This window comes from Salmo salar, chromosome 06 (genome assembly GCF_965601325.2).
Source record: "Salmo salar chromosome 06, fSalSal1, whole genome shotgun sequence".
Lineage (NCBI taxonomy): Eukaryota > Metazoa > Chordata > Actinopteri > Salmoniformes > Salmonidae > Salmo > Salmo salar.
In genome coordinates this window covers 25,279,252-25,296,406 of record NC_138296.1, presented here as the reverse complement: position 1 = coordinate 25,296,406, position 17,155 = coordinate 25,279,252, and the positions used below count along the sequence as shown (strand labels likewise).

At 44.4% G+C, this 17,155-nt stretch overlaps 1 protein-coding gene across 2 annotated transcripts; it reads right to left on the bottom strand.

Moving 5' to 3' along the window:
* Positions 1 to 3,254: 3,254 nt before the first annotated feature.
* Positions 3,255 to 7,224, bottom strand: LOC106606656 (aminoacyl tRNA synthase complex-interacting multifunctional protein 2). Of its 2 annotated transcripts, none has more exons than XM_014202997.3 (4): positions 6,969 to 7,224; positions 5,466 to 5,684; positions 4,503 to 4,737; positions 3,255 to 3,971 (listed from the first exon to the last, which is right to left on the bottom strand). In XM_014202997.3, the coding sequence occupies exons 1-4, from the start codon at positions 7,095 to 7,097 to the stop codon at positions 3,583 to 3,585; spliced, it is 972 nt and encodes a 323-aa protein (XP_014058472.2). In that variant the 5' UTR covers positions 7,098 to 7,224; the 3' UTR covers positions 3,255 to 3,582. The 2 variants fall into 2 exon arrangements, with proteins under 2 accessions (XP_014058472.2, XP_014058473.2); XM_014202998.3 differs by having other exon boundaries at positions 7,083 to 7,217.
* Positions 7,225 to 17,155: the final 9,931 nt, after the last annotated feature.

Below are 17,155 nucleotides of genomic sequence, written 5' to 3'. Positions count from 1 at the left end.
GGAAGACATCCTCCTCCCTCATGTGGTACCCTTCCTGCAGGCTCATCCTGACATAGCCCTCCAGCATGCCAATGCCACCAGCCATACTGCTCGTTCTGTGCATCATTTCCTGCAAGAAAGGAATGTCAGTGTTCTGCATGGCCAGCGAAGAGCCCGGATCTCAATCCCATTGAGGACGTCTGGGACCTGTTGGATCGGAGGGTGAGGCCTAGGGTCATTCCCCACAGAAATGTCCGGGAACTTGCAGGTGCCTTGGTGGAAGAGCGGGGTAACATCTCACAGCAAAAACTGGAAAATCTGGTGTAGTCCATGAGATGCACTGCAGTACTTAATGCAGCTGGTGGCCACACCAGATACTGACTGTTACTTTTGATTTTGACCCCCCCTTTGTTCAGGGACACATTATTCAATTTCTGTTAGTCACATGACTGTGGAACTTGTTCAGTTTCTGTCTCAGTTATTGAATCTTGTTATGTTCATACAAATATGTACACATGCTAAGTTTGCTGAAAATAAACACAGTTGACAGTGAGGACGTTTCTTTTTTTGCTGAGTTTACATGAATGTTTACTGAATGTCTTTTGGAAAAGTGTCTATAGTAGAAACAATTAACTTTTTACCTGCTGGATTATTCTGTTCCCACCTCTTGGCATACTGCGTTATATGAACTGATCTGTGAAAAACCTGGATGGGCAAAAAGATTAGTTTGTCAAGCCATAGTAAATGACTCACCTGCCACCTATTGGACAGATGGGGTACTACTGAATAATTTACACTTTCTTGGCAATCCAGATTAATTTGGTTTAATCAGTGGTGCATTTAGGTAATTAAATCGTTTTTTGGGGTATCTGACAACTTTTACTTCACTTCATTCCTAATAAAAAATAATGTACTTTAGATACATTTTTCTTGACACCCAAAAGTACTAGTCAGTGGTGGAAAAAGTACCCAATTCTCATACTCAAGTAAAAGTGAAAGTTACCCAGTAAAATACTACTTGAGTAAAAGTTAAAGTATTTGGTTTTAAATATAGTTCAGTATCAAAAGTAAATGTAATTGCAAAAATATACTTAAGTATCAAAAGTACTGATACAAAAGTATTTGCTTAATAAGGAATTTGAAATGAGTTATAACTTTACTTTGATAATTAAGTACATTTAACCAATTACATTTGATACTTAAGTATATTCAAAACCAAATATTCAAAAACTATTTTTAAACTTTTACTTAAGTAATATTTTTCTGGGTGACTTTCACTATAACTTGAGTCACTTTCTATTAAGGTATCTTTACTTTTACTCAGATATGACAATTGGGTAGTTTTTCTACCACTGGGTTTAATATAGAACATAATATAGAAAATAACTTTGAGAGTCTAGGAAGAATATAGAAATACCATTATGTGATGACATAATAAAAGTGTTTCAGCCAGACAGTACATTCTGTTCCTCTTCTTAGTGTTTGTCACCAGCTGTGAAACCCCATACAACCTACTGCAGTAGTTAGTGCTTGCTTTACCAACCTAACTTACAATAGATCAGATGTGGCATTAAGTTCATATTCATCTCAGTCTAAAATTGATTGTGTAGCTCAATTAAGTTACTTTAAGATGATGCAGACATGAAGCGCAAAGAAAACCTAATATAGGGGATATTGACTTGCATTGGATTTGTGCCACATATGCTAAAAAGTTGTCATTTGGAGACAGTGACCAGGTAAACCAGAGCATAGATTGATGTCTGACCTTGTCCATAGACTTCTGGTATGGTAAGGAAACCAGGGGCACAACTTTTACTGGGAACGGGGGGACATGCCCCACCCACACATTCTGAAATTGCATTTTTGCCCCCCCAGTTTTATAATTGGAAAGTGATACAAAACAAGGCCTGGAGGAAACCAAGAGGTCATTTTGTAATGTGGGTGAACTATCCCTTCAAGGTCATTCTGTGTGTAACACCTAACACATACACTGAGTGTACAAAACATTAGGAACGCTGTCCTAATATTGACTTAGCCCCTCTTCTGCTCTCAGAACAGCCTCATTTCATCAGGGCATTCCATAGGGATACTGGCCCATGTTGACTCCAGTTGGCTGGATGCCCTTTGGGTGGTGGACCATTCTTGATACACATGGGAGACTGTTGAGCATGAAAATTATTATTATTATATGATTATTATTATTTGACCATGCTGGTCATTTATGAACATTTTAACATCTTGACCATGTTCTGTTATAATATCCACCCGGCACAGCCAGAAGAGGACTGGCCACCCCTCATAGCCTGGTTCCTCTCTAGGTTTCTTCCTAGGTTTTGGCCTTTCTAGGGAGTTTTTCCTAGCCACCGTGCTTCTTTCACATGCATTGCTTGCTGTTTGGGGTTTTAGGCTGGGTTTCTGTACAGCACTTTGAGATATCAGCTGATGTATGAAGGGCTATATAAATAAATTTGATTTGAAAAACTCAGCAGCGTTGCAGTTCTTGACACAAACCGGTGCGCCTGGCACCTACTACCATACCCCGCTCAAAGGCACTTAAATATTTTGTCTTGCCCATTCACCCTTTGAATGGCACATATACACAATCCATGTCTCAATTGTCTCAAGGTTTAAAAATCCTTCTTTAACCTGTCTCCTCCCCTTCATCTACACTGATTGAAGTGGATTTAACAGGTGACATTTCACCTGGATTCACCTGGTCAGTCTGTCATGGAAAGAGCAGGTGTTTCTAATGTTTTGTACAGTTACACTCATCGATGTCACAAAGTAACAGTCTCATTCTTTCTCAGGTTATATAAGTGAAGGTTCAAGCGATGAATGAAAGCTGAAACTAACCATACATACTGACAAAAGAAACGGGGGAAACCACAGTTCAAAGTTTGATCCAAAGTGGACATTTTAGTGATTTAAGAACAAAAACGCTACAAAGTTTTACTTTTCATACTGTAGATATCACACCAGTAGGTCCTGTTGCGTCACATTTTTCAACCGCTTCTTTAGTTAAACAGCAAGTCACACCCCATTACCACACACACACACCCCCCCCCCCCCCCCCCCCCATCTGGTTAGATCATCTTGTTAGGCACGAGGGAGGGAGAACTGTGTTTACAGCCCTTTTAGAATTCAATTCATGCCCATGGCAGCGTCCAAATCAACTTAAAATGCTCCCTTCAAGAAATCAACAATCCACAATGACTAAAAACAGGTGAAAGTAATGTGTCAGAAACAATGCTATTTCCGGCACCACCATACCGCCTTCACTCTCTATATCTGTTCAGTCATTGCAAAGCTTAGATACACAAGTGAGTAAGGGAGCATTTCTAGAGTATTGGGATGTGACATTCAATTATTCCCTTTTCGTTCTGAGCACAGTGCAGAGATACAGTTAAATCCCATAGGCTGGGCCCTGGTGGCGCTGCAGGTAGAAGTCACCCTTACACAAATCTAGGGTCAGACTACTACTTCACCCCCAAACCTCTATTCCCAACAAGGGGACTGGGGCAATATCTGACTCTGGATCAATGGCTAGTGGGTATCTTCTACCTACTCCCTGAAAGCACCCTGAGATCTGCTAGGCAGTTGTGGTCACTGCAGTAGAGGGTGGGCGGGGCCAAAGTGGCCCAGGTTCTCACACGCTTTAAGCCAGCGCTGGACGTTGGCCGGAGAAGAGGCGGCGGGGCCTGTCTGGAGGACGCAGCAGTAACAGGCGATGTCAGCCAGCGAGAGCTCGGGACCGGCCAGCCAGGGGTCGCGACCCAAAGCGCCGTTGAGGGCGCGGAGGACTGCTGACCGCTCCTTAGCGCTGCCCTCGGCCAGCTGGAAGAAGGCTGTGTCCACCCAACTGTCCACCAGTGTAGCCAGGGCGGGGTCGCTGGGGTAAGGGGCAACGAGGCGGAACAAGAAGCGCGCCACGTTGGCCTCGCCCTCGATGGGGCACATGTTCTGAATGCTGAACTTCATCTGCAGTTTGGAGACTAGAGATACAGAGAGATACAGAGAGAGAGAGAGACAGAGAGAGAGAGAGAGAGAGAGAGAGAGAGAGAGAGAGAGAGAGAGAGAGAGGGGAGACAGAGAGAGGGGGAGACAGAGAGAGAGCGAGAGGGGAGACAGAGAGAGAGGGGAGACAGAGAGAGGGTAAGGGACAAGAGGAGAAAGGTATATTTACTCCAGAGATAATCTAAATAGGTGTTAAAAATGTTGAAAGCACCTAACAATGAAAGGACACATTGTCTATACATATGAATAGTAAATGGTGAGCGATACTAGTACGTCTGAAATCACATCTCCCTAATCTAGCTCAGTCACGTCAGTTCAAAGCTAGGTGACATTCCTAGCCATACCCTGTCTCTCACTCCACTACTCTTTCTACCCCCCCTCCTAACATTCCCCTGTTTTTCTACCCAGTCTCTCCAACCCCTTCACTTAACCCAATCTGCCCACCCCATATTTCTCCACCTACCGTCCCCACTCTAAACCTTCTACTCTTTTACTACCCCCATCCTCACCATCTTTCCATATAAGGGTGAAGCCTAGCTGGAAACGCTGGCGGACGTAGCTGTCTGCGTGGCGCGGCCCCAGGCAGGAGAGGAGCTGCGCGGGCACACCGGAAACTGACGAGTGGACATGCACGCTGGAGAGCACCCGGTAGCGCTTGCACAGCATTGCGTGGAGCACCAGCAGGGTAAGGGGCGGTCGTGCCGGATTGGCGTTGATCACAATGTCCCGGAGGGCACCCAGGTCCTAATGGGTACAGAACAAATTATGATGATACCCTCATAAGGCGTTTCCACCAAACTTGAGTCGTGGCACAGCCGAAATAGACAAATTAAGCGGAGTATTGACAAAACTCAACTTAATGAATTGCTATTCCTATAAGATCCCTAACAGACACGAGCTCTATTCCTATAAGATCTCTAACAGACACAAGCTCTATTCCTATAAGATCCCTAACAGACACGAGCTCTATTCCTATAAGATCTCTAACAGACACGAGCTCTATTCCTATAAGATCCCTAACAGACACGAGCTCTATTCCTATAAGATCCCTAACAGACACGAGCTCTATTCCTATAAGATCCCTAACAGACACGAGCTCTATTCCTATAAGATCCCTAACAGACACGAGCTCTATTCCTATAAGATCCCTAACAGACACGAGCTCTATTCCTATAAGATCCCTAACAGACACGAGCTCTATTCCTATAAGATCCCTAACAGACACGAGCTCTATTCCTATAAGATCTCTAACAGACACGAGCTCTATTCCTATAAGATCCCTAACAGACATGAGCTCTATTCCTATAAGATCTCTAACAGACACGAGCTCTATTCCTATAAGATCTCTAACAGACACGAGCTCTATTCCTATAAGATCCCTAACAGACACGAGCTCTATTCCTATAAGATCTCTAACAGACAAGAGCTCAATTCCTATCAGAGCTCTAATTGACAAGAGCTCTATTCCTCACCTTGCCCAGTAGGGAGTCCAGGTCTGCAGTGCCTCTAAAGGCTGTGGCTGTGGGGCTCTGGGAGAGAGAGGTCACAGTCTGGTCCAGATCAGCGTCGGGTGTGGTCACAGTCTTGGCCAGGCCATCCACGGCTGCCTTCAGTTCATAGAGCCTGCGCATGATCTTATCCTGACGTACCTCCAGGTCTCTGAACGCAGGGTCCACCTCTGTCCCTCCATTCTACCGGGGGGGTGGGGGGGGGGGGGGGTGGAGAGCTATGGTTAACACATATATATAGCACATTACGACAAACGCACACATCAGCGGTCACACTTGATTTTATGCTGCCGCAGCTCCAAAGCCTGTACTGCAGGGTCCACCTGTCTGTTATTCAAGACAAAAAGACAACGTAAACACACCCTGCCACAAACACACACACCCATGCTGCCCTCAGGGCCCTGTGAAAGAAACATGTTAACACAATACACACACATTACATGATCATTCATGTTAGGCCCAATGTTCCCTCCAAGCTGCAGGCAGGCACGCAGCTCCCCCGAACACAACGTTTCCCTTTACTGTGATCGAATCAACACAATATTAGCAACTTTCAGTGCAACATTGGTTAGGCCTTTGTCACACTGAGGGACTACATAGTCAAGCAGATAATTGTTTGAGGGGGAATGAATACTGAGAAAGGTGAAGGGATTGATTGCCAAGAAAGCTGTGTTTCCTGAGGAAATATTTAGGTGAGCTGTCAACAAAACACCAAATGTGAAAACAGAAATGTGTCATTGAGGCATTCTTATAAACTAGCTAGATAATTTGGTCTGATGATTGTAAACAGGGAGTCATTGTTGATAAGGCTGAATTCAGAGCCATTTCTATAGCCAGCTAGCAACATTATAATATAAGGCTCGGCTATGGCTGAATCCATTAGCCTACATGGCATACCTTCATATAGAAAAAGGCTACTAGAAATTACTACTCGGCTATATAACCTAGTTGTTCATCATACTGTATAATGACATGTTTTTGCTGCTGTCTCGCTAACGTTAGCTAGCTAGCTACAGTAGTAAATTACTGGCAGTCAGTTACACCCACCCATATAATCCAGATTCAGTCTAGGACACAAAATGTCTGACCTGGGCCAATCATATGCTGGCTGCTAAAATCTATCTAACTCTGTAGAGGAAAATATCATTTTTGAGTAGTGTACTAGTAACGTCCTGTCACAAATTCTGGGGGGCACAACCAAAACATCTAGCTACAGTAGTTAACTCAACTAACGTTAGTCAGCCACACATCATTGCATCAGCCGAATAGGAGATCGGTAGGGTTGAAGCTAGGCTAACGTTAGATAATTTGCCAGATAATTAACTAACTGTTATTGTTGTGGGGCTATGCAACGTTAGCTGAATTTTTGACGACAAAATGTCACATTTATTAGCTGGCTAGTTAATTCATAACATTAGTGAGATTAGCTAGTCCATTTATGGTCGGAATTCAAATAACGTTAGTTACCTGAAGCGCATGTTCGGAGCAGCCACTTGCACTTCTCTGCGCGTGGATATTCGGCAACTTGTACATGCAGGTTGGCAAATCAATCTTTATGTCATCCCCAAAGACGGGCTTTACCTGGTACATGGCCATATTGTTGGGTGGTTAGTGCCCTCCAAAAGAACCAATATTCCAGCAACAGCTGACTTCTGGGGACCTTACTTGTCAGACCGCTGCAGCTACGTGCAGCCTGCGACCGAAAGGAAGGATGCACGACTCGGTGTCTTACGTCACATCCGGTGAAAGTGATTTGCTCTGAGAGGAGTTACGTTAGCTGCTAGCCGACATCTTTGATTTGATCAGGTCCGTCCGGACCAGGTACGATTTTGTGTGTATAAAGAACATTTCTCTCTATGCAGACTAGTCCTGGTCTAATATACTGTAGCTTCTGCAGTTATTGCTTAATATCAGCATCAGTGGCGACGCGTCATTCAGGGCAGGTGGGAAGACAACCAGTTTAGCTAAAATATATATACTGCTCAAAAAAATAAAGGGAACATTTAAACAACACATCCTAGATCTGAATGAAATAAATAATCTTATTAAATACTTTTTTCTTTACATAGTTGAATGTGCTGACAACAAAATCACACAAAAACAATCAATGGAAATCCAATTGATCAACCCATGGAGGTCTGGATTTGGAGTCACACTCAAAATTAAAGTGGAAAACCACACTACAGGCTGATCCAACTTTGATGTAATGTCCTTAAAACAAGTCAAAATGAGGCTCAGTAGTGTATGTGGCCTCCACGTGCCTGTATGACCTCCCTACAATGCCAGGGCATGCTCCTGATGAGGTGGCGGATGGTCTCCTGAGGGATCTCCTCCCAGACCTGGACTAAAGCATCCGCCAACTCCTGGACAGTCTGTGGTGCAACGTGGCATTGGTGGATGCAGCGAGACATGATGTCCCAGATGTGCTCAATTGGATTCAGGTCTGGGGAACGGGCAGGCCAGTCCATAGCATCAATGCCTTCCTCTTGCAGGAACTGCTGACACACTCCAGCCACATGAGGTCTAGCATTGTCTTGCATTAGGAGGAACCCAGGGCCAACTGCACCAGCATATGGTCTCACAAGGGGTCTGGGGATCTCATCTCGGTACCTAATGGCAGTCAGGCTACCTCTGGTGAGCACATGGAGGGCTGTGCAGCCCCCCAAAGAAATGCCACCCCACACCATGACTGACCCACCGCCAAACCGGTCATGCTGGAGGATGTTGCAGGCAGCAGAACGTTCTCCACAGCGTCTCCAGACTCTGTCACGTCTGTCACGTGCTCAGTGTGAACCTGCTTTCATCTGTGAAGAGCACAGGGCGCCAGTGGCGAATTTGCCAATCTTGGTGTTCTCTGGCAAATGCCAAACGTCCTGCACGGTGTTGGGCTGTAAGCACAACCCCCACCTGTGGACGCTGGGCCCTCATACCACCCTCATGGAGTCTGTTTCTGACAGTTTGAGCAGACACATGCACATTTGTGGCCTGCTGGAGGTCATTTTGCAGGGCTCTGGCAGTGCTTCTCCTGCTCCTCCTTGCACAAAGGCGGAGGTAGCGGTCCTGCTGCTGGGTTGTTGCCCTCCTACGGCCTCCTCCACGTCTCCTGATGTACTGCCCTGTCTCCTGGTAGCGCCTCCATGCTCTGGACACTACGCTGACAGACACAGCAAACCTTCTTGCCACAGCTCGCATTGATGTGCCATCCTGGATGAGCTGCACTACCTGAGCCACTTGTGTGGGTTGTAGACTCCGTCTCATGCTACCACTAGAGTGAAAGCACCGCCAGCATTCAAAAGTGACCAAAACATCAGCCAGGAAGCATAGGAACTGAGAAGTGGTCTGTGGTCCCCACCTGCAGAACCACTCCTTTATTGGGGGTGTCTTGCTAATTGCCTATCATTTCTACCTGTTGTCTATTCCATTTGCACAACAGCATGTGAAATTTATTGTCAATCAGTGTTGCTTCCTAAGTGGACAGTTTGATTTCACAGAAGTGTGATTGACTTGGAGTTACATTGTGTTGTTTAAGTGTTCCCTTTATTTTTTTGAGCAGTGTATATATATTCTTCCTGTTTTGCACGTTATTTTGGCATTAATACGTGTCACATATCAGTAAAAAATATATAGATAATTGAGTTAATAAATCCGCATACAAACATGGTCTCTTTTTTGTTTCCTTGTGTAAAGCAGCTCCAAAATGCAGGTGTTTCAGCCTAGCTCAGCACTTTCTGTTGTGGTGGGGCAGCCAGCGGAAAATAGTGAGTGCAGGGGTTGGTAATATTCTCTAGTTGCGCTGTGATTGGCTCAGTGTTCTGTCACTCATGGGGACACTACGTCACCACAAAGTCTACAGGTAGAGCTCGAAAATTCAAGCACCTTGGGTGCTGCCATAGACTTACATTAGAAGTGCCCAAAATCTTAGCTAGCAAGCCAGACAAGCAGTCATCATCATGCATAAAACTGGCAATCTACTGGCAAATCCTTTTCATATGAAGAGATATTATAGATAAAACGTGTTGGTGCTCATCGGCCTTTCGACATAAACATTACACAACAAGTTGGAAATCGCAAATTCAACAATGAGTGCTAAGGAGCCACTGCGCCCCGGATCAATGGCGCCGGAGGAGATGGCTGCCGTTTTACGGGCTCCTAACAAATTGTTCTATTGTGTGTGTTTTTTCACGTTATTTGTAACTTATTTTGTACATAATGTTTCTGCCACCGTCTATTATGACCGAGAAGAGCTTCTGGATATGAGGACAGTGATTACTCACCTCGTACAGGACGAAGATTTTTTCTTTAACGAGTCGGCGGTAAAGGATTTACTTCAGATCCCCGACAAGGACCAAATCCCCGTCATTCTCATGAAGAAGAGACGGAGATATCGGGGACGTAGGTTCGGGTGCCTTGTAAGGATCCGCCTCTACCATCAGTCCTTTTAGCCAACGTGCAATAATTTCATAAAAAATGGATGATATCCGATCAAGACTATCTTACCTCCGGGACATTAAAAACTGTAATATCTTGTTTCACCACGTCGTAGCTGAACGACTACATGGATAACATACAGCTGGCTGGGTTTTCGGTGCATTAGCAAGATAGAACAGCTGCCTCCGGTAAGATAAGGGGTGGCGGTCTGTGTCTATTTGTAAATAACAACTGGTGTACAAAATCTAATATTAAGGAAGTCTCAAGGTTTTGCTCGCCTGAGGTAGAGTATCTCATGATAAGCAGTAGACCACACTATTTACCAAGAGTTTTCATCTCTATTTTTCGTAGCTGTCTATTTACCAGCACAAACCGATGCTGGCGTTAAGACCACACTCAACGAGCTGTATAAGGCCATAAGCAAATAAGAAAAAGCTAATCCAGAGGCTCCTAGTGGCTCGGGGACTTTAATGCAGGGAAACTTAAATCCGTTTTACCTAATTTCTACCAGCATGTTACATGTGCAACCAGAGGAAAAAAACTCTAGACCACCTTTACTCTAGATACAGAGACGTGTACAAAGCTCTCTTTCGTCCTCCATTTGGCACATCTGACCAGAACTCTATCCACCTGTTTCCTGCTCACAAGCAAAAACTAAAGCAGGTAGTACCAGTGACTCGCTCAATCGGAAATGTTCAGATGACGCATGTGCTAAGCTACCGAACTGTTATGCTAGCATAGACTGGAATATGTTCCGGGATTCTTCCGATGGCATTGAGGAGTACACCACATCAGTCACTGGCTTCATCAATTAATTTGTAATTTTTTTATTCAACCTTTATTTAACTAGGCAAGTCAGTTAAGAAGAAATTCTTATTTACAATGACGGCCTACCGGGGAACAGTGGGTTGACTGCCTTGTTCAGGGGCAGAACGACAGATTTTTACCTTGTCAGCTTGGGGATTCAATCAGCTTGGGTTACTGGCCCAACGCTCTAACCACTAGGCTACCTGCCACCCCATCAATAAGTGCATCGATGACATTGTCCCCACAGTGACCGCACGTACATGCCCCAAACAGAAGCCATGGATTACAGGCAACATCCGCACTGAGCTAAAGGGTAGAGCTGCCGCTTTCAAGGAGCAGGACTCTAACCCGGACGCTTATAAGAAATCCCACTATGACCTCAGATGAACCATCAAACAGGCAAGCGTCAATACAGGATTAAGATTGGATCGTACTACACTGTCTCCGATGCTCGTCGGATGTGGCAGGGCTTGCAAACTATTATGGACTACAAAGGGAAGCACAGCCGTGAGCTGCCCAGTGACACGAGCCTACCAGACAAGCTAAATTACTTCTATGCTCGCTTCAAGGCAAGCAACACTGAAGCATGCATGAGAGCATCAGCTGTTCCGTACGACTGTGTGATTACCAGGATGTGTACTCCGAGCATGCGCTGACCAACTGGCAAGTGTCTTTACTGACATTTTCAACCTGTCCCTAACCGAGTCTGTAATATCAACATGTTTCAAGCAAACCACCATAGTCCCTGTGCCCAAGAACACCAGGTTAACCTGCCTAAATGACTACCGACCCGTAGCAATCACATCTGTAGCCATGAAGTGCTTTGAAAGGCTGGTCATGACTCACATCAACACCATTATCCCAGAAACCCACTCTTATTTTCATACCGTGCCAACAGATCCACAGATGATGCAATCTCTATTGCACTCCACACTGCCCTTTCCCAGCTGATCCTGATCCTCAACACGGGGGCCCCTCAGGGGTGCGTGCTATGTCTCCTCCTGTACTCCCTGTTCACCCATGACTGCATGGCAAAGCATGACTCCTACACCATCATTAAGTTTGCCGACAACACAACAGTGGTAGGCCTGATCACACACAACGATGAGACAGCCAATAGGGAGGAGGTCAGAGACCTGGCATTGTGGTGCCAGGTAAACAACCTCTCACTCAACATGATCAAGACAAAGGAGATGATTGTGGACTACAGGAAAAAGAGGACGGAGCACGCCCCCATTCTCATCGACAGGGATGTAGTGGAGCAGGTTGAGAGCTTCAAGTTCTTTAGTGTCCACATAACCAACAAACTATCATGGACCAAACACACCAAGACAGTCATGAAGAGGGCACGACAACACCTATTCCCCCTCAGGAGACTGAAAAATTGTGGTCCTCAGATCCTCAAAAAGTTTTACAGCTGCACCATTGAGAGCATCCTGACTGGTTGCATCACCGCCTGGTATGGCAACTGCTCGGCCTCTGACCGCAAGGCGCTACAGAGGGTAGTGAGTATAAAATACAAGAATGTATTACTGTATATACAGGGGTACCAGATCGGGGCCAAGCTTCCTGACATCCAGGACCTCTATACCAGGCGGTGTCAGAGGAAGGCCCTAACTCCAGCCACCCTAGTCATAGAACGTTCTTTCTGCTACCGCACGGGAAGCTGTTCCGGATCGACAAGTCTAGGTCCAAAAGGCTTCATAGCAGCTTCTACCCCCAAGCCATAAGACTCCTGAACAGCTAATCAAATGGCTATCCGGACTATTTGTATTTCATGTTTTTTTTAAAGGCAGTAAATGAGGCTGAATGAACTGTTTCGCTGCCAGACAAGGCTCAGCTGATGTTGTGATGGTAAGGATTCACTCCATGGTGCTGAAAACAGAGCTCTGCTGTTGGGACAGCTTTATGTAGGCCCTAACAGTTTGTGTGCATCGTTTGTCACCGTTATAGTGCAATGAATGTATTGTTTAGTGTTGTGTTGTGTCTTTGCTGGCATGCATAAAAAAATGTTTAGTTTGCCCCACCAAGGTTTACATGCTAAAATCACCACTGATCCTCAGGAAGAATCCTGAAATACTGTTCTACTGCACTCCATCATGCCTCCACTAGAGGGCCTCCTACCACCAGGAAGACATTTGGAGAAGCAGGGAAAGGGAAAGACGTCAGCATACCACATAGAGATAGATAGAGGACTCGTCTTTATATCTGTGCTATTATAGCGTCTGTGACAGCATGGGCAGTTTGATTGAGGCTACAACCCATAGGAAGCCCCACCCAGTTGACTACTTGAACTACTTTAAAATGGTGGAAGCATGGTGGAAGCACTCAATGGCAATGTCCATGCTAAAACAGTTTAAATCCATGATGACTCCTCAATTTCTATGACACAGCAGCACATCTCTGATAGACTCCTAGACCTCTCATCATTAGAGCCCACTAGCCCAGTCCCCCTGACTATGTGACCGGACCAGGAAACACTCTAGGCCCCAGCTGAATATATATTTCTGGACATGTGGAGTTCAGCAGAGCCTGGAATCATCATTTTACATTTTACATTTACGTCATTTAGCAGACGCTCTTATCCAGAGCGACTTCCATCCCATTGGTTATTTCATTTGGCATAATTTGCATCTCGCAGTAGGCTAAACACAGAGGTAGAAAAATAAGAGGTGTGTGTAGGTGTGAGTGTGTGCGTGCATGCGTGTGCATGTGTGTGTATTTGAGACCAAAGGACAGTATCACATGTCTTCAATGACAAGGTAGTCTGCGTTTATTATTGCTGAGACCACAGGGCCAAATCCTATGTTGCAGTAGCGTTAACCTTATAGGTGCAGACAGGACAGGTGTACAGTGTGAGTTTCTAAGCATGTGTATGTGGTGTGTATACACAAAAGGATGAATGTGTCTGTCTTTCTTCCTTTTCCAGTTATGCTTCCTGTATACTGTATTTGCTCAGTCCAGCTGTCATAGCTCAGTCCAGCTAGTAATAATAAGATTGGCATTTAGCAGTTGTTTTATCCAATGTGACTTACAGAACTGTTGACATTGAGAGTCATACAGCATTCACACACAGACACACACACACACACACACACACACACACACACACACACACACACACACACACACACACACACACACACACACACACACACACACACACAGGGACTTGTATGAGTTTATGTGTATGTGCACGTTCACAGTAAAGGTTGAATGTGTGACTGTGTCTTTCATTGTTTCTAGTCTGTGTGTGTGTGTGTATACAGTATGTCACATTTATTCAGTACATGTGGCCCATGCGGGACTCAAACCCTGGTTTTGCCAGCCCCATACTCTACCCACTGAGCCATTGGAACTACATGTTTAGGGCTATGGGATGGTTTCTAGTGGCAGAACCCAATATAAAAAAACAGAGTGGTTATATTTGAATAGCTATGCAAATGTCAATGTACCAGAGTCTGGTCTTGTGGTAGTGCTGCTGCCGGACCACGCATACCCGCTGGCAACGGGGTTACGAATCCTACCTCTGTCTCCCTCCGTTGAATTAGCTTTCTCTTACTCCCACATAGCATTCCAGGATGTATGCAACAAGCATGCCCCTTTCAAACAATGCATAGTTAAGGGCAGAGACTACCCTTGGTTCTCAGGTGAACTAGCTGAAATCATAAGGAAACGGAGTGCTGTGTGGGCTAAAGAAAGAAGGTCTGATTCGACTGATGATTGGATGGCTTTTGTCCTACCTGTTTTGAATGGAAGTGATCTCATTCTATAGAATAACTATTGGCCCATATCTAAATTGTCTCATGGCAAAAGTAACAGAGTTCCTAGTCAATAAGCAGCTTAAAGACTACCTCCAGGAAAACAATATTTTGAATGGTTTGCAATCAGGTTTCAGGTCAAGCCACAGCACTGTTACAGCGACATGTATGGTTTTAGATGATATTCACTGTGCTCTGAATAAGAAGTTGCATTGTGCCATGTTAATAGATTTGTCAAAGGCATTTGACACTGTGGACCCTACCGTATTGGTGCAGAGACTGAAGTGTATTGGGATTACCGGTCATGCTCTACAGTGGTTTGTGAACTACACGTCAAATAGAACCCAGTTTAATAAGGCAGATGGTTGTAAGTCTGACATCATAGAGCTTCACTCAGGTGTTCCTCAAGGATCAATTGTATGTCCCCTGTTGTTCATTATCTAGATCAACAACATTGGGAGACATATTGAGACAGTTGATGTAAAATTGTAGTGCGGATGACAGTGTTCTCTATTCAAGTGGCAGCAGTTTGACTTTGGCTTTTGAAAAAGCTCAAACAACTTTTAACATCATTCAACAGAATCTGTAGGATTTGAAGCTTGTTCTGAATTCCTCTAAAACAAAATACATGGTATTTTCCAATACTAAACACTGAAAACCATGCCATTACTACCTTGGAAGGAAATTCAATAGAGCAATTCAAGACGTACAAATATCTGGGAGTTTGGGTGGGTGAGAAGCTGAGCTTCACTAATCATGTTGAGAACCTGGTAAAGAAGGTCAAGTTGAGAATAGGTTTTTATTACCGGCATTAGGCTTGTTTTTCTTTGGAGGCCAGAAAAGAGCTGGTACGGTGTACATTCCTGTCTGTCTTGGACTACAGTGATGTCATTTATATGCAGACCTCAAACACTACCCTGAAGGCACTTGATTCCGTGTATCATGCAGCTCTTAGTTTAATTACCAACCAAAAGCGTCTGACACGCCACTGTGATCTCTATAGTGCTGTTGGCTGGTCTTCATTGACTCTATGTAGGCTCAAACATTGGTATACTATGATCTATAAGGCCATTTTGGGAAAACTGACTCTTTCTCTCTGTTCTTCTTTGATAAGGTCAGAAAATAAATACCAATAATGGTCTCACTCCTAGTTACTTTTAACAGTTTCTAAAACCAGAATGGCTCATGGCAAAAAGTGTTTTAGCTACTCAGCTCTGTGGTCTTGGAATCCTCTCCAGACCAGCTGGAAATCGCAGGAGCTTGTTTCCTTGGAGGAGTTTGAAAGTTTATTTGATTCACGTTACTGAGGAATGTGATTGTCATTCGGACTTGATGCGGTGATACATATGATAGATTTTTTAAATCTATGACGCTTGAATGATTCTGTAATTGAAAAAATATATATATGGTGTGTCTGTCAGTTGTTACATATTTGTCTAAAACATTGTCCCCCCTGCTGCTGTCTTGGTTGGACCAGGTCTCTCTTGAAAAATAGATTTTTATCTCAATCAGACTAACCTGGATAAATGAAGGTTAAATAAAAATCTGTCTCCCTTTCTACTGTCTCTGTCCTTTGAACAAATAAAGTACTTAAGAAGACATATTAACAAAAAACAAGGTACTGTCCCGATTATTTAATGAATTAACTGTGTGTACTGTAAGTTGCTTAAATAAAATATTTCAATAACAGGAGATAACATGATTAAATAATTTGGAAACCCAATCGTTCCCCCAGTCCAGGAATGACCTGAAAGCAAGCAGCAGAGACAAGAGAGCTGGCACAGCATTAGATCCAACAGCATCTCCTCTAACATGTTACACCTGTTTGGTTCACCTTCCACCTTCCTCCCCTCACTCACCTGTCAAGGGACCTCTCTGTCTTAGTGGACTGAGTCTACTGTTACACCATACATCATGACATCATCAACCCACATACCATACCATACGATATGCATGGAAATTCATTTTGTGAAGCCAGCATACAAATACACAAAACGATACAATACACAATACACTATAATACATTCAAACTGGAAAACACTGGAAAGATAATAATTAATGTACAACATAATTATTCCATCTCTGCAGTCTACTGTCCGACCATGTATTGTGCCTACATCTGTCCTATGTCCCACTGTTCAGCATTCTACATCTGTCCTATGTCCTACTGTTCAGCATTCTACATCTGTCCTATGTCCCACTGTTCAGCATTCTACATCTGTCCTATGTCCCACTGTTCAGCATCCTACATCTGTCCTATGTCCCACTGTTCAGCATCCTACATCTGTCCTATGTCCCACTGTTCAGCATCCTACATCTGTCCTATGTCCTACTGTTCAGCATCCTACATCTGTCCTATGTCCCACTGTTCAGCATCCTACATCTGTCCTATGTCCCACTGTTCAGCATCCTACATCTGCCCTATGTCCTACTGTTCAGCATCCTACATCTGTCCTATGTCCCACTGTTCAGCATCCTACATCTGTCCTATTTCCTACTGTTCAGCATCCTACATCTGTCCTATGTCCCACTGTTCAGCATCCTACATCTGTCCTATGTCCCACTGTTCAGCATCCTACATCTGCCCTATGTCCTACTGTTCAGCATCCTACATCTGTCCTATGTCCCACTGTTCAGCATCCTACATCTGTCCTATGT

Coding starts and splice junctions, on each gene's coding strand:
- LOC106606656 (XM_014202997.3), bottom strand. CDS start 7,097: ATGGCCATGTACCAGGTAAAGCCCGTCTTTGGGGATGACATAAAGATT. Junction 4,738..5,465: donor TGGACTCCCTACTGGGCAAG/GTGAGGAATAGA, acceptor TGTACCCATTAG/GACCTGGGTGCCCTCCGGGA. Junction 3,972..4,502: donor CACCCTTATATGGAAAGATG/GTGAGGATGGGG, acceptor CTGTATCTCTAG/TCTCCAAACTGCAGATGAAG.